The 23,944-nt window shown below is 40.0% G+C and overlaps 1 protein-coding gene across 1 annotated transcript in view; it reads left to right on the top strand.

The window, feature by feature from the left end:
* The window catches only part of TENM1 (teneurin transmembrane protein 1), a 1,381,582-nt gene that overhangs the window by 1,302,215 nt on the left and 55,423 nt on the right, over positions 1 to 23,944 (top strand). The window contains exons 26-27 of the mRNA XM_058291548.2: positions 9,416 to 9,782; positions 11,173 to 11,683. Of these exons, the coding sequence (XP_058147531.1) occupies positions 9,416 to 9,782; positions 11,173 to 11,683 (878 nt within the window). The remainder of the gene's footprint in view (positions 1 to 9,415; positions 9,783 to 11,172; positions 11,684 to 23,944) is intronic.

The raw sequence follows: 23,944 nt of genomic DNA, 5'->3' as shown, positions 1-23,944 counted from the left end.
CATTCACTGTGTGTTCTTCTGTGTCTGCTTGTATTCTTGTCAGCAGCACCCAGAATCTGTCTCTTTGTTGCATCATCTTGCTGTGTCAGCTCTCTGTGTGTGCGGCACCATTCCAGAGCAGGCTGCACTTTTTTTGAGCTGGGCAGTTCTCCTTATGGGGTGCACTCCTTGCATGTGTGGCTTCCCTATGTGGGGACACCCCCGCGTGGCACAGCACTCCTTGTACGCATCAGCAGTGCTTGTGGGGCAGTTCATCACATGAGTCAGGAGGCCCTGGGTTTGAACCTTGGAGCTCCCATGTGGTAGGCAGATGCCCTATCCATTGGGCCAAATCCGCTTCCCTTCTTTTAAAAAAGTGGAATTTACTAGAAGATGAAATACACCAGGGCCAGTTGATGTTTTTGTTTTGTTTTTATTTGCTTTGCTTTGTTTCCTCTACTTCTAAAATGTTTTGGGTACATTGGGTTATATGCAATCTAATCTATACTTTCTGTAGCAGATTAATTCTAAAGATCAGTCCACTTGTATTTCCTGATTAGACTGATCATGTTATAGCTATAATGAAAATTGCAACGGAAGTCAATACTTCTAATTGGGCAGTGATGGAGAAAAACCATGATGATATATTTGACCAAATGTTGAGGTTTTCTTCAAACTCTCCAGCCATTATGCAAAGAAACAAGAGTTGATCTGAGATAATGGGAAATAATTTGGCTGTTGACAAGGCCATGAAATCTTGGTATATTTCATCTTTTAATAATTTCTACTTTTTAAAGAAAAGAGCAGTAGAAACCATCATTTTAAAAGGTGTCATCAGCCCTTCCAACTGCAGAAAACCAAAATTTCTCCAGACAACTTTTACCTCCTTTTATAAATCTGAAGGAGCTCAGACAGTATCAGTATCAACTAATGAGAAGGCCATTTGAAAAAAGTGATGCTAACAATTTGGAGTTGTCTAGCTTTTAGAAGTCTGGGGAGAGCTAACATGTAGTTCGCCGAACACCTGACAGAGAACACACAGTCTATCACTCTATATTCTGCAGGGATGCACACTACAGAAAAGATAATCATACACTTCCTGGAAATTCCTACTGAAGAAGCTTCAGAGATCAAAATCAAAGAGTCATTTTTTAAATGAACCATAAGTCTCCAAATTTAGTGAAGGAAGGAGATTAGAAGTATCATGTTTGGAATATGGAAGCAGGGCCTTTGTGGAAACGGGTGGTTTCCTCATCACAGTTGAACTCTGGGGATAAAAGATATTAGCATTTGATGGCAACTATAAAATATAGTGAAAAGATTGATATGTTTCTGAGGTTTTTCCATGAAAGTTAATTTCTTAAAATAGATGGAATGGAGCAGAAATATTCTACCACTCTATACCACTAAGAACCCTTTGTACATGATGGAAAATAAGGCAAATAAAGTCAGTAAAACTGTTAACTCCATGAGGGTAGGAATCCAGTGCATCTTGGTTAGAACTGGATCCCCAATGCCTAGCATAGCACCTAGCATGGGATCATTAGACATTTGTTGGCAGAAGAAAGGAAATCATTAAAGTAGCATGTTCTGCACATGGAATTATACCAGGTGTACTCTTACAAGTAACAATGGGGATATCAAGCAATAAGTTAGAATATCAGCCATGGAATTGGCCAACAAATGTCCATTAAATAATATATCCCAATAGAAGCCAAATATTTCTTAGAGGACACATAGCTTTGAAGTATACTTGAGGAAGAGAATTAATGAAAGAGGGGAAATGACTGGTGAAGTAGAAGCAGAGGAAGCCATGAAAGAGTGTGACTATATCATGAGACAGCCAAGGAAGCAACATTGCAATAAGCCAGAGTAAATATGGGTATGTTCCATAATAAATGTAGCTGGCCTTCACAGAGCCCTTTCTGGCACTGTTTTAATGTTTTACATGGATTTTTTCATCTATTTTTTTAGAAAAATCTTTTAGAAGATACTATGTGATGGTTAGGCTAATGTGTCATCTCAGCCAAATAATTGTGCCCAGTTGTTTGGTCAAGCACGCACTGGGCTAATTGTAATACAAGGACATTTATGGACTTTAATCATCTGTGAGTTGATTACACAGATGGCCGATTACATCAACAATCAACTAAGGAGATTGTAGTCAGCAATGAGTGACATTTTATCCAATCAGTTGAACTACCCTCCTTTTGATAGAGAGCTTTGACCTGCCACACCTAAGTTGCCTATCATGAGCTGAGTGTTGTCTGACCCATCAAACTCAGAGTGTTGTCTGAGTGTTGGGCATGCACAGCTCTACACCATAATAAAATAGAAGTGGTATATATGAGATAGGGCTCGAGTGGGTCCTGAAGGCACAAGTTACATTACGAAGTAGCCCAAATGTCCATGGTCGCCACCCCTTGCCATGTTACCTTCTCTTTCCCAGCCCACAGCTTTGGCCACTTGGTGAGTTCCTTACAATTAGTTGGCTGAGGAAGAGAACTTGGGCCTGGTTTACAGATGTTTCTACACAGTATGCAGGTACCACCTGAAAGTGGACAGCTGCAGCATTGCAGCCCCTTTCTGGGACATCCCTGAAGGACAGTGGTGAGGCAAATCTTCCCAGTGGGCAGAACTTCAAGCAATGCACCTCATTGTTCGTTTTACTTGGAAGAAGAAATGGCTGGAGGTGCATTTGTACACTAATATGGTGGCTGTTGCCAATGGTTTGGCTGGATGGTCAGGGACTTGGAAGGAACAAGATTGAAAAACTGGTGACAAAGAGGACCAGGGAAGAGGTATGTGGGTAGACCTTTCTGAGTGGGCAAAAAACATGCCTTAAAAGGGGAAGCGATTTCAGCATTCAGAGAGAATTTCCAGCTCGACTTTGGACAGCCAACATCTCCTGGGAACTCATCAAAGACTTTTGTCAGAGCCCCTGGTTTGCAGCCTGCCTGTGGGATTTTGACTTGTGCAACCCCATGGTCATGTGAGAGAATTTTATAAAATCTCGTACTATTTACAGATATATCCTGCCAATTCTGTTTCCCTAGAGATACCTGAATAATACATGCTATTACTATACCCAATTTCTAGATAAGGAAACCTGAGGCTTAGAGATATTAAATTATTTTCTCCAAGGTAACGGAACTAGAAAATAACAAAGCAAGAATTTTTAACCCAGCCAGTCTCAACTCCATTACCTGAGCTCTTAACTACTTCACCCACCACATCTGTACCTTTTCTATGGAGAGCATCTGTATTAGTCAGCCAAAGGGGTGCTGATGCAAAATACCAGAAATTGGTTGGTTTTGATAAAGGGTAATTATTTGGGGTAGAAGCTTACAGATACTAGGCCATAACACATAAGTTACTTTCCTCACCAAAGTCTATTTGGAGCAAGATGGCTGCTGACATCTGCGAGGAGGGTTCAGGCTTCCTGGGTTCCTACGTTCCAGGGGCTTGCTTTACTTTGGCTTCAAGATTCCTTCCTTCCTGGGGCTGTCTTCTCTTTCTGCTGTGAGTTTACTTCCCCATGGCTCCAGTTTAAGTCTTCAGCATCAAACTCCAAAATCAAAACTCCAACATTAAAAGACCTCAACTCTGTTCTTTGCCATGCCGTTTATCTGTGAGTCCTTACCCACCAAGGGGTGGGGACTCAATTCCCTGATCATAACTCAATCATGCTCAGGTACAGATCAGATTACAAGCATAATCCAATATTTCTTTTTGAAATTCATCAATTATATCAAACTGCTACAGCATCCATTACTTTCATTGGATTCTCAAAGTGCTTTGTAAATCAAAAAAAGGGTGAGAAACAGTTTTCGAGACTCTAATCACCAGGAAGGCAAGACTATGTCTCTGTGGGTCAGTATTCACATATCTTAGGTGATTTAATGGAATAATATATTAATGGATGAATGCAATGGTGAATGCCTCCCTCCAAGTTGGTTTTCCTGCTTCTGTTCAGGTTTCATTCCAGCCTGTCCTCAAAATGAAGCCTAAATGATCTTCCTAAAATAGTAATATGATCATGTCAGACCCCACTTTAAAGACCTTCAGTAACTCCTCAAAACCTATATTTTAAGTGTAGAGTCCTTAGAATACACAGCCCTCCATGACTTAGTCCAGTGGATCTCAACAAGGGAAATTTTTGCCCATCATGGAACATTTGACAATGTCTGGAGACATTTTTGGTTCTTACAACTTAGGGGACTTGTGAGGTGGTGCGACTGGCATCTAGTAATAGAGAATAGGAATGTTGATAAACATCCTACATTGCACAGGAGAGCCTCCCTCCCCCCCCCCCCCCCCCCGTACAAAAAAAACTATCTGGCCCCAAATGGCAATAGTGCCTTGGTGGAGAAATCCTGAGCTAGTCCCTAGAAATCTTTTAAAACTGTATTTACTACCACTACCTGATCTACCTAGTTATTTCTGCCATTTGCATATGGTTTCATGCTTCTGTGTTTTTTGTTCATTCTTCTCCCATTGCTGAGATCACTCTTCCTAACTTGCTTCATCTGAATACCTTTGCTTCATCTTTCAAGATTAAGTTTGCATTTATCTTTTAGGAATCTTGCCCAGGACTCCCTCCTCTGTGTTTCTATGTCACCGTTTGCATACATCTATCTTAGCATTTAACCATATATTGAAATGACCTCTTTCTATAACTGCCTTCTCCTACTTGGCTGTGAACAAATCAAAGGCAGGGACCTGTTTTATTTACTTTTATAACAGTGCCTGGCACATAGTTGTTATCCACTTGACTCCTAGTGGGCTTTGACCTTCTCAGCCAAGAGAACAAACTTTAGGTTGATTCACAAGGTGTAAGGGGGAGACCAGACTTTGTGAGTAAAGAGTGAAGAAACATGTCGCCTCCTCCAAAGAAAGGCCAGACAGCATAGGCGTTAAGAACATGTATCTGAAAATGGGAGTAGTAATAGATTCTTTCTCAAATGATTGCTCTAAGTATATAAAGTAATAATCCAAGTAAAGTGCTTGGCATGTAGGAAGCACTCAATAAGCAGTAGTTACTTTTATTATTGGTCCAAATGAATGGGCCTATAATTTTATAGATGCTACTGATTAGGACCAGTTCGAAGGAAGGGATAACACCTATTTACATTTTAATTGTAGGTCAAATTTAAATAAAAATATTGTCAATAATAAGGCAGGTAGTGTATGGGTAAGGCAAAATTCATAAAGGTAGTATGTGAACAGCTGAAAGCTAAGAACCACAGCTGAATGGGAACTACATTCAATGGTAATGACTTGGTTCCTTCTAGTTCTAAAATTCTGGGACTATAAAAACATTAATATTAAAATCACTTTCCATTTCTTACTTTGTGCCAGGCATTAGGCTGAGAACTTTCCATCTTTATCTCATTTAATCTACATCATAACTCTAGAAGGTAGATATACTATCATTAACCTTGTTCCTTGTTATAGATGAACAAACTAAACACTCATAAACTCTAATTTTCCTAGTTAAAAAACAACAAAGAGATAGAACCAATATCTTGCTATTAGAGAAAGTCCAAGTATACAAATTATCGTTCATGTCTGCAGTGTTGGATTCAATTTATAATTAAGGAATTGTCTATTTTAATCTAACCAAGAATATTTAGATATTGATTTTATACATGGATTTTTCCCTATAGAATTCTGATGCTTTATCTGCTATTCATGTTGAAAATAGCTGGATCTTTAAACAACCATGGGACTGGTTGGCCTGAGAGTCAACTCCTTTCAAGGCAAGTTTTCAAATAGTGGAGGAAGACAATGCTGTCAAGGGTTGACATCCAGACCAAGAGCTCCTTTTTGCTTCATGGTTATTTCTCAGGGAAGGGGATTGAGAGATGGGCACATTCCACCAGCTGGAAGCTAGACCAGTGACCTTTAATGCTAGTTTAGCTTAAATACACTTTGGCAAATTAATATATTTTTACAAGATGGGGCAGCCACCACAAATTAGGCCAAATGGTTTCCCTGTAGGCCAGGTCACTAGACAGAGTTTCCAGACCTTCATTGCTGCTCCTTCATCTCTGCCTGCTCCCACCACGTAAAGAAGTATTTATTTTCCCCCAGAAACCACTTGGACAAAAACCTAGTGACTCTGAAGGCTTATCCTTAGGCCCATTTCAGGAGCATACAATTTCAGGGTCTCTCTGCAACTAATAGATACCAATTCTTACTGAAAGAATAATCTTAAAGACACCATTCAGTATGTTAAGCTGTGTGTTATGGAAATGTTTTGGTTATAAATACAGTGTTTTTATTGTAAAGCACCAATTCCTTGAAAAATTACCTGGAAATAGGAGTATTGAATATGAAAAGGACATAAAAGGAACTGACAACCTAATAGAGGTGAAGAAGTCCAGCTTCTGAAAAGTAGCCACACATCTTTCATCTTAGCAGATTTCGTAGACAAGCTGCCTAGGCAAATCAAAAGGGAACTAGAGGTATTCTGTGCACTTGGTATAGAAAGTGTCTCAGAAGCACAAAGGTCACTTTAGTTACAAAAATCTGCCAGAGGGTGACTTATTCGATGGAAAAGAAAGCAAACAGACACAATAGCTAGTGTATTTTTGAGGCAATATTAAATCTAATAAACATTACACCAATAGTATTGGCTTAAGTCAGGTTGGATGAGTTGGAGAATTTAACAGCTTATCTTCCAACTCCCAGTCTTTATCTCAGAACTAGCCTTGATGTCCAAGAACAAAGTCTAAAACATGTTCCTTCATGACTTCTTGACTTGGGTCAATGTGTGCAATCCCTGGCTTCTGCCTTGGCCTTGACTTTCATAGTGGGGATAATTAGAACGTCATTTCTGCCAGGTTTTTTTTCTGGGTCACTGACTTCAGATATGATCAAAGGAATGTTGCACTGAAATTAATTCCTTTCCTCTTCTTGAGCCAGCCCTGCTTTATTTCCTTGGAGACCATGCTCCAGAGGACCAGGGCACACAGACAACTTCTATACAAGCATGCTAGTGTGTACAGAGTTCCAAGGTAGAGGCACAGGCCAGAGGAGGCACCAGAGACCTCATCAGCATCAGGCACTCACTATTCCTCGAGGTTGCAAGGCACTGACATGCAAAAGCCTCAAACAGATGTGCTGAGGAACACATCCCAGCAAACTGCTCTGGAAGCTGTTAAGGCTGGTGTTTAATGTTTATCCAAAGGCCTCTGTCTGAAAAGCTCTATAGGACATGCACAACACAAACTCAGCTTTATACCTCATTAGCCATCAAAGTCCTAGTTTTTCAGAAGCATATGGTACTGACCAGAGAAGGCCAGACTATGTGGAGGTGGACACCACACAGAGGCATGAGGACAGAATGAATTTACTGGGTATGTTGGAGACTCAGAGACAGGGGGCAAAGAGTTCCAAATGGTCAAAGACAACATTTGACTTATTTACAACATCACCAATTGCCCACCCTCAAGAGACAGGATTAGATGGAGAATCTTATCTCAGAATGGCCTTTATCTACTTCATTACTGACTGCACTTAGGGCCTCTTTCAGCCAGGGAATAGGGGACCTTGGAATGCAATGACAGCCCCTTTCTCGTTTTCAAATTTTCAGATTCCAGGAGAAAAACAAAGACTTCCTTGGTCTTTCACTCAAGGCAAAAAGAAGAGTAGCTGCATTACTGTTACTATTTTTGCCAGGAAGGGGACCGATTTTTCTGCCTTTGTCTAGCCTAAGGGAAGAGAAATAAAGTACAGAACAAATGAGTCATATTGGTGAGTGGGGTGGAACACAGTTCTCCGAGAAGTGCACAATGATAAATAGTAGCTATCAGGGAGATGTCAGGGCAAACATTAGGGCAAATTCCTGTGTCCTGGAAGGAACTAGAGTGGATCCGCAAATGGTTTGCCTGTATGTCTCAAATGGCTAGCATAGTACTTGGGACAAGACCTCTGAGATGCACACACTCACAAACAGAACCCCATTCTTTTGCTTCTAACTTCTTAACATGTCTAATTGATCTACTTCTCTCCATCTCCACTGTTGCTATCCTAGTTAAAACCACCATCATCCCTCACCTGGACCACTGCAGGAGTCTCCTGTCTACCCACCTCACACACCACCTATTTTTCCAAATATGGTCTCAATAGCAGCCAGTGTGATCCAACTAGAACCTAAATCTGACTACGTTGCACCCCTACTTAAAGCCCTTAAATGGTTTCCCACATCCATCAGAATAAAGTTAGACATACACTTCTCTCCATAATCTGGCCACTGTCTATCTCCTGACTCTCATCACTCGCCTATCCCATACAATTAGCCTGTATTAGCCTCACTAAATTGTTTGTAGTAACCTGGATAGACCATGCTTTTTCTAACCTCTGAGTCTTCAACTGTCCCCTCCACCTGGATTGCCCTGAAATTTGAACCCATCCAATTTCTACCCCTTTCTTCTCCTACCAATCATTCCAGACCCTGCTCAGGTACTACCTTCTCCTGGAATACCTTGCCTTCTGACTCCCAGTCTGGGTGAGTGCTCTCACATGCCCTTTGTTGCCTCCTTCTTATAACATGGAAAGTAATTGTCCAATAGTTCCTTCAAAAGTTCTATTAATTATAAGCAACTTAAGGTCAGAAACTATATCTCAGTCATCTTTTGAATCCCCAATCTATCTTGGGGCTTAGCCTAGAGAAGCTACTCAGCAAGCATTCAATAAAGGAAAACAACAACAACCAGTTTCTTTGCTGAGGAAAAGGGGACACGAGGAGAACCACAGCAAGTTAGATAAGTAGTACGTTACAACCTGGGATTACAAATCAACAACTGGAACTGTATGGATGTGAGTATTCTACAAGATGGATGCTAGGTCTATGTTAATGGCTGGTTCTGTCCCAAAACGTTGCCGATAGAGTAAAATGTGTTTTCTCCAGCCCTCTGTTGTCTAGAAGTCCCTATGGCTTTGCCTTTTCATGCATCTGCAGGACAGCGAGAGATATTTGTGTATCATAGTGGCCCAGAGGCCCTAGAGCAGTGGTCTTCAAGCCTTAGTGCGCAGCATAATCATCAGGAAAGCTTGTTAAAACACAGGAAGTTTAGTCACTATCCACACATTTTCTGATTAAATAGGTTTGGGATAGGCAGGAGAATTTACATTTCTAATGACTCCAGGGTAATTTGTTGTTTCTGGTTAAGAGACCACATTCTGAAAACCACTGCTCTAGAGGATCTTAATGGAATTACTGAACAAAACATACATTATGTTGGAAATGGTATACATGATAAATCTGTTTACCAGAATATTTGATTAATTGTTGCCACACTTTTCCAGAGAACATCAACTTTGCTGAAATTCATGAAAGAGGGGAAACCAATAAGTCAATTTTTCTTTCATGGTAAAACAACTAAAAAGATATGGTAACTTAATGGCGTGATTTTTGTTCTTCTCATAGGTGCGATTAGAGTGGCCAACAGACCTTGCAGTCAATCCCATGGACAATTCATTGTATGTCTTGGATAACAACATTGTGCTGCAAATTTCTGAGAAGAGGCGTGTGCGGATCATTGCAGGGCGCCCCATTCACTGCCAGGTGCCAGGGATCGATCATTTCTTGGTCAGCAAGGTGGCAATTCACTCCACTCTGGAGTCGGCTAGGGCCATCAGCGTCTCTCACAGTGGGCTGCTCTTCATAGCTGAAACAGATGAGAGGAAAGTAAACCGCATTCAGCAAGTCACTACCAATGGGGAGATCTCCATCATCGCTGGCGCTCCCACTGACTGTGACTGCAAAATTGATCCCAACTGTGACTGTTTTTCAGGTATCACCTTTTTAACAATTTACCAGCTCCTCCTCTCTGTTTTCAAAAGAAAAGTGTGCATTTAAAAAGTCAAAAGAAAAATAAGTGTTACTTGTGAATATTGCTATGAACTAGTGGAGATAGCAATGTGTTGGGCATCAAACAGCCTAGTATCTGGTTGTAGATCTGCAAAAAACTCACTGTGTGACTCTAGGAAAGCCACAAAACCTCTTTATGATTCACTTACCTCAGTTGTTAGAGATATCTCTTGCCTCAGTTATATCACTTTGCTGTTTTGAGGATAAACTAGTATAATAAAAATGTTAATATTCCAAAAAGTTAAGACCACTGTACAAATGTAAAATCATATTATTCATAATTTGGAAAAAGGGAAAGTGAAGGAAGATCCACTCATTTAGCAAGGGAAAAATTATTTCACCTGATCGGCTGGTTTCCAGATTAACAAGATGTGCTATTTGATACTCAAAGGGACTTGGAGCAGGATGCTTTGAAGATAGTGGGACAAAAATAAAATTTCACAATGGAGGGTGCCCAGGACATTGGTCTACCACTTATATTAGTTAAAATATCCAAAAATTTCTCTGTAACCTATAGTGCCCTTTACGTCTGATTGAAATAGGGAAAAGGAGCTTTTTCCACAGAACATGGAGTGGGTATTCCAGATAGCAAACAATTCTCTAAATGTCAACAGAAAAATTTATAGCTGGGACATGGACATCTCTCCATGCTACATACAGCCCTATTAAACTGCTCATCCAGGCCCAAATGGTCCTCTTAACCTTTGCCTTTCCTTGGGCTAGAGGAATCTGGAGCAAACAATTTGGTTCATATGACTTTTTGATGAATATTTCCAATGTTTTCCCAATTAGTTTTACAGATTTTTTGTTAATTCATATCTTTATTTCAAGGCAAATCTAATGTTTATTCCAGTTATCAAATTTAATGTTCTGAATCGTTTTGCACTTAAGTCTTAGTGTACTTTGACAATGTGAAAATGAGAATTAACAAAAGAAAGGGTCTCTATTCCACAGGATTGGAAATTCCTGAGACAGTTCCTACAAGCATCAACAGCCTTCAGGCTCATGGATTTTGAGCCAAATTTTTTTGTAATTTCCATTATTTGCTGTTGTTGTATCTTTCAATTCAGTAGATTCTGAATAGGATTGAGGATTTCACAAAATTGTTGTAACTGAGATAATTACATCTTACTCTTCAGTTCAAGATTACATTCTTTTGAATAATGGGTTTCAAATTTGTCATGGGGACATTCAGAGGATGTTGGTTCACGATTATTTCCTTTAAATTATTCTTGATGCACAGTGCTTTCTATATGTGGTATACTCATATGCTTATGAAGCTACTTATTAAAATCAGGATCTTTCATCCACAGGTGATGGTGGCTATGCCAAAGATGCGAAGATGAAAGCCCCTTCTTCCTTAGCAGTGTCACCTGATGGCACCCTCTATGTGGCAGACCTTGGGAATGTCCGAATTCGGACCATCAGCAGGAACCAAGCCCACCTTAATGACATGAACCTTTATGAGATTGCCTCACCTGCTGACCAGGAACTTTACCAATTCACTGTCAATGGGACCCACCTGCACACCCTGAACCTCATAACAAGGGATTATGTATATAACTTTACCTACAATACCGAAGGTGACTTGGGTGCAATTACCAGCAGCAACGGCAATTCTGTGCACATTCGCCGTGACGCAGGTGGGATGCCCCTGTGGCTTGTGGTGCCTGGTGGGCAGGTGTACTGGCTCACCATAAGCAGCAATGGTGTCCTAAAAAGAGTATCAGCCCAAGGTTACAATCTGGCCTTGATGACCTACCCAGGAAACACGGGGCTTCTAGTTACCAAAAGTAATGAAAATGGATGGACAACTGTTTATGAGTAAGTTACTAATTCTCAACATAAGCTTTGTTAGGTTTCTATTTTAAATGGTATTACAGTAGGGAAATGGCTTAGTAATTGCTGGGCATTGCATGCTATTTTCTGCTAGTAACCACAATTAAAAAATTAAAAAGTCAAAGAGAATATTTTACCCAACTCCTAGGGTTTGGACCCAATTCTCCAGAGTAGTTTGGTATAACATAATAATAAAAACATAGACTGAATGAAAAGTCAAGTGTGGCACCACAGGACATAGGAATTAAGTAGAAGTCCCTATACTCAACAAAAGCTGGAAAGAAGAGATAAAATTTCATTTAAATATTAAAACTAGAGAATAATTCTAAGGCAGGAAAGAAGTAGTGTGATTTAATAAGTATTTATTGCTCCCCATGGTGTTTAAAGAATGAACAAATGTATGTGTGCCCAGTTCAGCCCAACCCAATATAAGTTGCTGTGAAAGGAAGGAGAGAAGTTAAACTTTAAGAAATAGACCCTAGAAATCAAGTGTGAATGCTCAATAAGAGAAACCCCACTCCATTTGGTGCTACTGTGAGATGTGGGGCCAAATGCTTCTGCTCAGTTTGGGCCACCTTGATTTCCATGCACAAGTCAAAGACACCATTACATTTACGCATTTACAGAATGAATCTGTGATAACTTTGTTAAACTGGAAATTAACACAAGGACAAGGTGTGTCTGACACACTTTCAAGGTGTGTCTGACAGTAAGCTACTAGGAGGTGACCTGAGATGGAAATAGAGACCATTGTCCTTGCCTCTTAAATGATAGACAACCTTATCTTCAAGTCAACCCATTTAGAAAACTCGTCTACTGCCAGCATTCAAAGGCATTTTCCCAACTAAGATGATTGCTGATTTTTTTTATCTATTTACAGAGTAAAGATAATCCATGGAGTCTGTACCCAGAGCACAGAATGGCATTAAAGTCAAAGAAAGTGTGAATTGGAGGTATTAAGTATAAAGGTTTCCAAGTGTGACTATTCTGTGAGGGTGTAGAGAGTATGAAAAGAATATGTCCAGTTCCAAGAAAGCTTCCTGGAGAAAGGAACAAAACAATTGGCCTTCAAGTTTTGGATCATTTCCCAAGGAAACGCCATTTATACAAAAGAACTGGACAGCTATTTAGTTTCACTTTAAAAATGTATTCAGTTATTTCTGTTTCAAGTCTTCCTTTATTTTCGCATAATTTCTTTTGCATTTTGATAAGAATAATAAAAGCTACTATTCACTGAAGATTTATTATGTGCCAGGTGCTAGGCTAGGTAATTTATATACATTATTTTATTTGATCACCATAATAACAATATGGGATATGTTCTCCACATATGCCCATTTTACAGCTCTAAAACTGAGGCACAGAAAGGTTAACTTGTCTCAGTTCACACAACTAGGGAAGTGTAGAGCCAGAATTCAAACCCAATCTGTCTGACTCCAGAGCCCAAGTTTTTAAGTATACTACCCTTAGGGAACATAAAGTTTCTAATGATAATGTCTTTTTAAGACAATGCTGCCATATCACACTTTAGCTGGAATTAAGCAAACTTAGTCATTTTGAAAGCTAATAATTGAATTTGGTCATGCAACACAAAATGGCTGAAGTATTAACTAGTTTTCAAAGTAGCCAGTTCAATAAATCATTTATTCAACAAATATTTACTGAGGACCTACTATGCCAGGCACTGTTCTAAGTGCTGGGGATACAGTCATGAATAAAACAGACAGAAATCCATACTTTCATGGAGTTTACATTCTATTTGAGGAAGACAAATAAAATGTATAAAATTTCAGATGGTGATGATATCCATGAAAATAAATAAAATCAGGTAAGGGGGATCAAGAGTATGGGGCAGAGGGGATTGCTATTTCAAATTGTGTGGTCAGGGAAGATTTGAGCAAATACATGTAGGAGATAAAGAAGTGAGGCAAAAGTGTATTGGGGGGCTGGGTATATAAGAGAATATTCCAGGATTCCAGGCAGAGGAAATAGCAAATGCAAAGACCCTGCGGCAGAAGCAAACCTGACATGTTCAAGGAATAATGAGGTAACCATTGTGACTATAGTAGTGTGAATAAGAGTATCAGGTCAGTAGTGGGGAGATGAATAGATAAAGTGGCAAGGGCTACTTCACATAGGGTCTTGTGGCCACTATAATGACTTTGACATTCACTCTGGGTAAGAGAGGGAGCCACTGGAGGGTTTGAGTAGAGGTTTTGATCTGACTTACATTATTAAAGAATCACTTTGGCTATTGTACTGAAAACAGAATGTATAGGGCAAACAGAGAAAACTATTGGAGGGAGGATGGATATTGCAACAATCTAGTCAAAGGATGGTGACTTGGACAAGGAAGTGTGGGCAGTGACAGTGGTCAAATTCTGAATATATTTAGACAATAGAGCTATCAGGACTTACTGGCAGACTGGATTTGGGATCTGGGAGAGAGGTCAGAGATTATTCCAAAATTGTGGTCCTGAGCAACTGTATGATGGAATTTCCATTTATCAAGATGGAGAAGATTGTGCAGTGAGTACACTGTGGGGTCAGAGATCAGAAGTTCAGTTTTGGATATGATCAGTTTAGTTACATATCCAAACAAAAATATCAAGTAGGCAATTGGACATATGAGTCTTCGATTGCACAAAGAGGCGGGAGAGAGAAATTTGGGATTCACCAATGTTTAGATTGTATTTAAAGCTGTAAGACAGGATACTATCTGCATGAAAATGAGTGCAGACAAGGAAGAAAAAAAGGTCTGAGGACTGACCCTGGGGCACTCCAATGTTTAGAGTGGAGGATATAAAGAGGAATTAGCAAGAGAGACTGAGAAGGAAAGACCAATGAAGTAGGAGGAAACCAGCAGAGTGTGATGTCCTGGAAGCTAAGTAAAAGCAGATGATTAAAGGAAGAAACTGTGTCAAATATGATAGTCAGTCAAGTATGGTAAGAACTGAGAATTGGCCATTGGATTTTGCACTGTGGAGATCTTTGTTACCTTGAGAAGAGCAGGTGCTGTGGCAGAGTAAGGGACAAAAGCCTGAGAAGAGCAAGTTTAAGAGAGAACAGATATATGGATATTCAGAGCAGTGTTTTTATGTTTTGTTTTGTTTTGCTTTGTTTTATAATATACCTCTTTAATTAAAAAAATACTTAGATTACATAAATGTTACATAAAAATATGGGGGATAAGCCCACTCCCTCTCCCTCCCACATTTTCCCACATTAACGGCATCATTCACTAGTGTGGTACATTCGCTACAATTGATGAACACATTTTGGAACATTGTCACTAAGCATAGATTATAGTTTACATTGTAGTTTGCCCTCTCTCCTGCACAATTTTGTAAGTTATGACAAGACATATGATGGCCTGTATCTGTCATTGCAGTGTCATTCAGGACAATTCCAATGTCCCAAAAATGCCCGCATATTACACCCATTTTTCCCTCTCCCTCCCCTCAGAACCTCCAGTGGACACTGCCTCCACATCAATGATAACAGTCCTTCCATTGTTAGAATCACAATAAGTCTATAGTAGAATAACAGTAAGTCTGCCCTAGTCCATCATTCATTCCCTAATCCTGAGGATTCTGAGATGGTATCATGATGCCTACTCTGCCTCTAATTGAGAGGGCCTTAGATCCCATGGGGCAGATGGATGGGACTATCTTGCTTGCAGTTGCAGACTCTCTCTGTTCCTTGGGATTGTCATCCATCATCTTCTCCTTGTTAGTGGTCTTGGGTGAGTCCAATGAGCAGTGTTATTCTTAATAGGCAAAAATTGGAAACAATACAATTGTTCATCTCCTGATGAATGAATGAATAAAATATGATATATTCATATGATAAAATATCACTTATCCAAAAAAGGAATGAAGTACTGATACATTTTACAATGTGAATGAAACATAACGCTAAATGAAATAAGCTAGACAGAAAGACCACATATTATATGATTTTTATATGAAATATCCAGAAAAGGTAAATCCATAGAAAGCAGATTTGTGATGGCCAGGGGCTGGGATGAAGGGGAATAGAGAGTGACTGCTAATAGATACAGGGCTCCTTACTGAAGTGATGAAAATATTCTTGATTTAGATAGTGCAGATTGTTACACAACATTGTTAATATAATAAAAGCCACTGAACTGTACACTTTAAAAGGGTGAATTTTATGGTACATGAGTTATATAATAATTTGATAAAGAGAATGACTGGGGGGAGAGAGATTGGAGACAGTATGTAAAGAACTCTTTTGTGAAACTTTGGTATAAAGAGGAGCAGAAAAATTGGAGCTGGCAGGCAAATGGAATAAACAGAAGGTTTTTTTTTTAAGATGAAAGAAATAACATTGTATTTGTATGCAGATGAAAATGATCCAGAAGAGAGAGGGAAATTAATGATGCAGGATAGAGAAGAGAATTTGTTGTCAGCTTAGTTTGTGTGCATGGTTTCCACTGGCAACGTGTTGATGCAAGCAGTATGTGGGAAGCAGGATTCTTACAGTGATTGAAACCTGGGCCTGTTACCAAAACTTGGCCAGAAGTAAATGAAAAGGTATCAACTAGTGTCATTGTTGTTGAATAAACAATCTTGAGCCATTAAGAGATGAAAACACAGGCATCCACATGGGGAAAATCATGGGATTTTATGGCCACAAAAAGACATTAGAGGTCATTTTATAAATGAGGAAACTGAGGCCCAGAATAGGGAAATAACTTGCCCATTCACATAACTAATTGGCTGGGTCTGGAGGCATATCTCTGAGCTTCTATTCCAGTTCTCTTTTCACTACTCCCACACTGCCATCCAGAAAAAGGAGGAAGATTTGGGATTACAACAATAGTGACCATGTGATTTCTGGAGAGCTAGAAGATTTCCCCTCCCATGGCAGGAAAATATGGGAATGATAGCACCATGAGGGGCTATTCAGCCAGGATCATACTGAAACCCTCTCAGCCAGGCAGCATCTGGTTAGAGGAGGAGTTTCCTTTCTCTTGAAGCAATCCCTTCAGATGTTTATTAGCAATCTCTAATAAAACGCTGCCCCTTTCCCTTCTTGCCTGTACATATAAGAATAAGCAACTTCCCAACCTTCATAATGCAACTAATTCTTCCTACAGTGTTCTATTCTCTGTACAAAATATAGCTTCTTTCACTTCCATCCTTTAGTGCTTTAGACGGTTCTGAACTCTGCTTTCAGTTTTTCCTTCTCCTTCTGAAGTTGGAGAACACAGAATTGGACCCACTGTACTAGCCAGTGTTGAGCCACTGATACCAGGCCCTTCTCAAAGAACTAGAGTATTTTCCTGAGGTAAGAGGAAGGCTTCTTTCTGTAACTCAGGAGAACAAATTGTTTGCCAAGGTGGAAATAGAAATTCTGTTCACAGATGAGAGAGAGAGAATGAGAGAAACAGATGCAAAATTTGGCAGGATGGAGGCAAATTTGGCAGCTAAGGCATTGAACTTTTAATGATCTGCAGTGAACAAGAGAAGAAATGACACAGATGACCCTGAACGGTAGATCATCTAAAAGGGATTTTAAAATGTGTCTTGTACACTGCCAGTATATGGACTTTCATTGTGTGCTGTGGTTTAAAGTGTTCATTGATTTTCACAATTCCATTTTACTTGAACCGGGATCAAAATTACACACCCCAAGTACTAGAACTTGAAGCTTGACTGCCTATAATTTCCCTGAGATGTCAAAGGAAAAGCTGACCACAGAGAAATGGCTAACAGGGACGTGATTGTCAAGGGAGGAATACTGGCAGAATGAGGCAGGTGTTCTGGCTTGAGGGACTAGTGGACTCCTTAATTGTATTGACCCTGCCACAGTTGAGATCTGAGGAAGGGCCCAGTAACTCACACATCAGGCAGGCCTTCTCTCCCCATGAGGCCAGAAAAGTAGTTAGGATGCCCTTGCCACTAAATTGAAGTGGTCCCAGACTAAGGCAGATGCATGAATTGTGTCATTTCTTCTGGAAGGAGGCTGCATTGACAGTTGCTTAGACACTCTGCCCTTGGTGGGAAGTCCTTCCACTTAAATGGAGACTGCATTTACATGATCTCTTGATCCTTGGTCTTCTGCATTCTGTTTCCATACTTTGTTAGCACATTCCATCATCACCACTACCACCCCATGCACTGACCAGTTGAAAAAGTCATCATAGCTCTAGGTGAATTCTAGACTAGTTTACAAATGCTCAGTTTTATCTAGGTTGGCTGATGAGATATTCCCTCTCCTCCCTGATAAGATTGGAAGTTGGGGCAAGGTAAATAAGCCATGTCCCTAGGTGAGATATTTGCCTGGGTAGGAGGTGATTTTCATGCAGACTGGTGAGGTAAAATGATAAGTCAGTCCAAACACATGAAATTATTTCCAATGCTTTCTAGAATCTTAAAATAGAGAAGGAACTAAGGCACCATCTGCTCCAGCCCACTGACTCGAGTCAGGTGAATGATTTCAATTAAGCAAGAACATAATTGTTAACTTTTCCTTAAGGTTGCCAAAGACAGAGACTCCCTTGCTCAGTCACCTATCTTTGTGCTTTGTGCCCTTGACAAGGATCAAGAGCAGGGCAAAAGGAAGGGTCATGGGTAATGCTGGGGTGAACTGCAATAAAGACAGAGGGAACAGAAGCAACAGAGGCTACCAGCAGAAAAAAGCTTTCAGTGGCTAGCAGGCAGTTTTGCTGTATAGGACATTTATGTAACCTGAGTGTGACCTCCCAATGCCATGGTAGATGTTTCTGTCTGTTCTCTGACCACATTGTCTCTTATGTTCATACCATCCTTTCCATTTCCACTGGCACTATCCTATTTCACTCATTCAACAAATAAATGTTATTATTACTACTCTGTGCCAGGCCCTGAGAACACAGAGAAGAATGAGATGCTGTGCCCTCCCTCTAATGATCTGAGATTTTGCAATCTAGTAAAGAAGTTGAGTCTCAATGATAGACAATCACAATATATACACTTCATAAAGGCAAAAGGACACTATCTTCTCTTGTACAAAATGGAGCAGCAGCCTCCTAGTAGGTATCCATGCTCCATTCTCTCCCCTTCCAAGATTGATTGCCACCAAAGCATGGTTTGAATTCATACTATTCTCCCTCTGAAAAGATTCCTATGCCTGTTGTTTGTCCCCTGACTCTATGCTTACATCCGGAGCCTGTTACCCCAACTCCACCATGCTCTGGTCCCAACATTCCACTCCAGACTTATCTCCTTTTACCCTCCTTGAGGAAACTTGTGCCCCAGGCATTTTTCACCCTCAGTAGACATCATTTCCTTATGTATATTTATTTCCATGCCATTACCTCTGTTTGGAATGCCTTCCTCCCTTTGCTAATCTCAACCTATCAAAATCCTTGAATACAGGATTCAACCACCACCTCCTTCTCTTCCTCCTCCTTTTGTGCTCAACCCAGTTGAAAATGACCCCTGCCTCTTCTGAGCTTCTTCAGCTTCTTGTTAACATAAGTACATGGCAATATTCTGAAATTAGAGTTATTTGTGTGCACATCTGCCCTACTAGACTTTGAGTTTCATTCAGCACTGTATCCCTGGAGCCTAGCACAAGACCCTGCTATACATTGAATGGAAGGTAAATGAAGATAGAAGGGCATTATGGACTGGGACCTGAATCATACAAAGTCAAAAGAAGATATGGGAGAGTAAAGTAGGAATCCAGTATTTCATAAAAATGTATATTAAGTTGGTCAGGCTCCTGGCATAAAAGCATAAAGAGTGTATGACTCCTTCACATTTCCTGTAAAAAATAAGTAATGAATTTCCTACCTTTAATCTTGAATATTTTCTTAAATGCAAAATGGAGGAGCTTCTAGTTTATACTTTGCCTGGATTAGCACTGGCTTAAATTTTCCTCAAGGGAAAATGAGAAAATACCAGACCAAGTATATTTTTAATAACGTGTAAATATCATCTCCCTAACTAAAATATATGTTCCTCAAAGACAAGACTTAGTTCTTAATCTCCTTACAAATATTTTCTTTGTTCCATGGGAGCATGCTTATGCACACACAGACACACACACACAAATACATGCAAACACAAATGTACACAGCCTATCACAGTGCTGAGCAAGAAGGTAAGTGCATGTAGTATTTCACTTATCAGTGTGCCCTGAAGAACCCTCATAGTGGAACTCTGTAAAATCTGGCAAGGGAGAGAAAATTTGATGGTAAATCTCCTCTTAACAAACCCACTTCTGATGAGTATGAAGGCATACTTAGTGGCTTATTGCATCATACAGCAGTCAGAATTTGTACATCTGGTAAGGTGGGTACTACACCCCACTAGGAGGAGGGAGGGGGTTGAAACCATTGTGGCCTGAGGGGATCAGCTGCAGTATATTGGATCATACTCTCTATACAAAATAATGCAGGCACCAAAGGGAAACACATGGCGTGAAAGATTTTGATTAAACTTGTTTTTTTGACATTCAGTCTGGAAACATGCATTGCCCTTTGATAAGGGGGAAAAAAATCAAGCAAGCCATAATAAAGAAAATACTACCTTAATTTCGTATCCACTTTCAGCAATCCTTCCAAAGTTATTGGAATTATCACTGATGCATATATCTGCCTGTCAATCGTCTTTTGGAAATGACCCCACAGGAGAGAGATAGGCCTATATGTTTTGATCCAAGACCATATAAATTATCAAGCACATGAAAGACACTCATTGCAGACATGGTCAAATGTAATTTCTTTGGCTGTGCCTGGTAGAGTTGGGGTATATAAGTAGAGCTTATGCATATGATAAATGTATAGTCAAATGAGCACTTCCAAGTAAGGATGCCTGTCCAGCCACAGAAAGTAAACCAGGCAATATACCTTTCTATTTTCAGCAGCTAGAAAAGACTATGGGTAATGCCACCTTATCTTTAACATTATTGCCTCCTTCACCAGACAAGGACCAGGCAGCAGCCACTCAGCTAGATATATCTGGGTAACTGTTCAGCTTTTCTTTCTGAACATACTACTGTCAATTTGGGGAATGGGGAAGAGGCCAAAATATGTAGTAATGTACCTATGCTCTTGGTAATAGGCTTGATGATATATAATCACCAACAAAGATCACTGATATAGCTGAAAAGGTATTGGGGATGTCTCACCCCAATAAAGAGAGCAGAGTGAGATACTTCAAGGCTCCATCCTCCCACAAGTTTTGAAGCACCAGCAAAACTTGCAGAAACATCTTACTCAAATCTTCACAAAACAGTTTAAGGAATGCAGTAACATAACAAGTGTCAAATCAAGACAGAGGACACTTAAAAGCAGTAGGATCCCAAGGCATCTTGACTGGTCCTTTACCCAACCCTCCCTGGCTTGGCATAGAGCCATCCTGTGCTCCTGGTGTAGACCCCTGGTCACAGGTCCAGAGGGAGTAGAATAACCCTCATGTTCATAATGGGAGCATGTATATCTGACACAATCTGTCTAGTGGTGGCCTGAGGGATTTGCTTTGCCAGAATTTGCCCCATATATAGAAGGTGACTCAGAGAGCTCTCCAACAGAATGCTGTGGCAGAAGAATCCAGTTGTGGTGTCTGGCACAAGGGCTTCCTGACTTTAGGACACACAGTGCAGTGGCTGGGACCATGAGGAAACTATTTCCTAAGAAAGAGGTGGTATTCATATCCTTGTAAACAGGGGATCTCCCAGGGCATGTACCTAAAACAAGACTCATTTGTAGAAAGTATCAGGGCAGTGTCTATACTTCAGCCTTGGGCTCTTCTCTGAACTCACTGCTCAGATAAGCTCTGAAAGAGAGCACTCTCCCTGGTAAATCTTCAAAGACTAGGAAAGTTAGCTTCTGTTCTGTTAGCTTCTGGCATTCAAGTAAAGTTCTGTCATAACATTACCTGGATAAAAGATTAAGGAACAGATTAAGATTAGGATTAGTGCATAAATTTCAATGATAACACACTAACACACCAAAATATCCAGGTTTCAACAAAAGATTATAAAGTATACAAGGAAACAGAAGCAATGACCCAGGTGAAGGAGAAGACTAAAGAATTAGAAACTATCAATGAGGAGGACCAGATTTGGAAAATAACAATGGCTTTTTAAAAATTGGTCCTAAATCTGCTCAAAGAGCTAATGGAAAACATGGACAAAGAACTAAAGGAAATCAGGAAAATGATAGGTAAACACAAAGAAAATATCAATAAAGAGATTGTAATTTTGTAAAGGAACCAAATGGACCTGAAGACCACAGTAAGAGAAAATTAAAATTCCCAAGAGGGGCACAACAGCAGATAGGAGCTGATAAAAGAAAGAATCAGTGGACATGAAGATAATACTGTTGAAATCATCTAGTCTGAAGAGCAGAAAAAAGAAAGAATGAAGAAAAATGAGCAGAGCTTGAGGACCCTGTGGGACACCATCAAACATACCAATATACACACTGTGGGAATGCCAGAGGAGAAGAAAGAGAGAAAAAGGCAGAGAGAATTTTCAAAGAAATAATGGTGGAAAACTTCCTATATTTAATGAAATACATGAATATACACATTGAAGATGCTCAATGAACTCCAAACAGGAAAGATCCAAACAGAACCATATCACATCATTTTAAAATCAAACAGTTGAATGCCAAAGATAAATCTGAAAGCTGCAAGAAAGGAGCAATGTGTTACATACAGGGCAACCTCAATAAGAGTAATTGCCTCTTTCTCATCAGAAACCATGGATGCAAGAAGGCAGTGGGATGATATTTAAAGTACTGAAAGCAAAAATCTGACAACCAAGAATTCTATAACCAGCAGAACTGTCTTTCAAAAATGAGGAAGAGATTAAGTAATTCCCAGATAAACAAAAGCTGAGTTCATTTACCATTAAACCAGCCCTATAAGAGATGCTAAACAGAATTCTGCAGATTAAAAGGAAAGGACAGTAGACAATAGAGTAAAGTGCCTGAAGATCTCTGGTAAGGTTAATGACATGAATAAATATAAATGCCAGTACTATTTTATGTTTGGTTTGTAATTCCACATTTTACTTCCTACAGGACCTAAAAGACAAATGCATAAAATGTAATAATAATTCAGTAGGTTTGGACTCATAAAGTATACACATTTAATTTGTGACAACAACTACATAAAGGTGGGAGGACATAGTGATATAGGAACATAGTTTGTGCCTATTATTGAAGTTAAGTTGATATCTAATTAAATGTGATTGTTACATATTTATGCTAAATTTTTTTTAATATTTATTTATTATTATTATTTTTTAATTACATTAAAAAATATATATATATGAGGTCCCATTCAACCCCACCGCCCCCGCCCCCCACTCCCCCCACAGCAACACTCTCTCCCATCATCGTGATACATCCATTGCACCTGGTAAGTTCATCTCTGAGCATCACTGCACCCCATAGTCAATGGTCCACATCATAGCCCAGACTCTCTCACGTTCCATCCAGTGGGCCCTGGGGGGATCTACAGTGTCCCGTAATTGTCCGTGAAGCACTATCCAGGACAACTCCACGTCCTGAAAACGCCTCCACATCTCATCTCTTCCTCCCGTTCCCCACACCCAGCAGCCCCCATGGCTACCGTTCCCACACCCATTTCACATTTCCTCTGTGGACATTGGATTGGTTGTGTCCATTGCACACCTATGTCAAGTGAGGGCTTAGATTCCACATGGGTACTGGATGCACTCTTCCCGCTTCTAGTTGTAGACACTCTAGGCTCCATGTTGTGGTGGTTGACCTTCTTCAACTCCATGTTAGCTGAGTGGAGTAAGTCCATTAAGTCAAAGTGTAGGAGCTGAAGTCTGTTGAGGCTCTGGGCCTGGGTGTCATATTATCAGTCCAGAGATTCAAATCCCCTACATATATCTTAAACTCAGCACCAACTACAATTCCAATAAAGTAGCATGCAAGTCTTGTGAAAAGAGATCCCCTCTGAGTCCATTTCCATCACGCAGAAACACCAGCTCCAAAGAAGGGCCATCTGTCATGGCAGTGAACCCCTTCTGCCATGACCATAGAACCCGTGGGTCTCTTTATCCCTCAAAAGAACCAATACCTGGGGTTGTATCTACCTTATCTGTCTCTTAGACTCTGTTCAGTTGTACATAGGGGTATTCCTTCTGACAACCTCCAGACTCTTTTTTAGAGACTCACAGCCTTATAATCTCATTTCTCCTTTCCATTTCCCCCTTACATTAGGTCAAACCGCTTCCCGAAGTCATGTT

The sequence above is a fragment of the Dasypus novemcinctus genome, chromosome X (genome assembly GCF_030445035.2).
Source record: "Dasypus novemcinctus isolate mDasNov1 chromosome X, mDasNov1.1.hap2, whole genome shotgun sequence".
NCBI lineage: Eukaryota > Metazoa > Chordata > Mammalia > Cingulata > Dasypodidae > Dasypus > Dasypus novemcinctus.
This window is presented reverse-complemented; position numbering and strand designations above follow the sequence as displayed.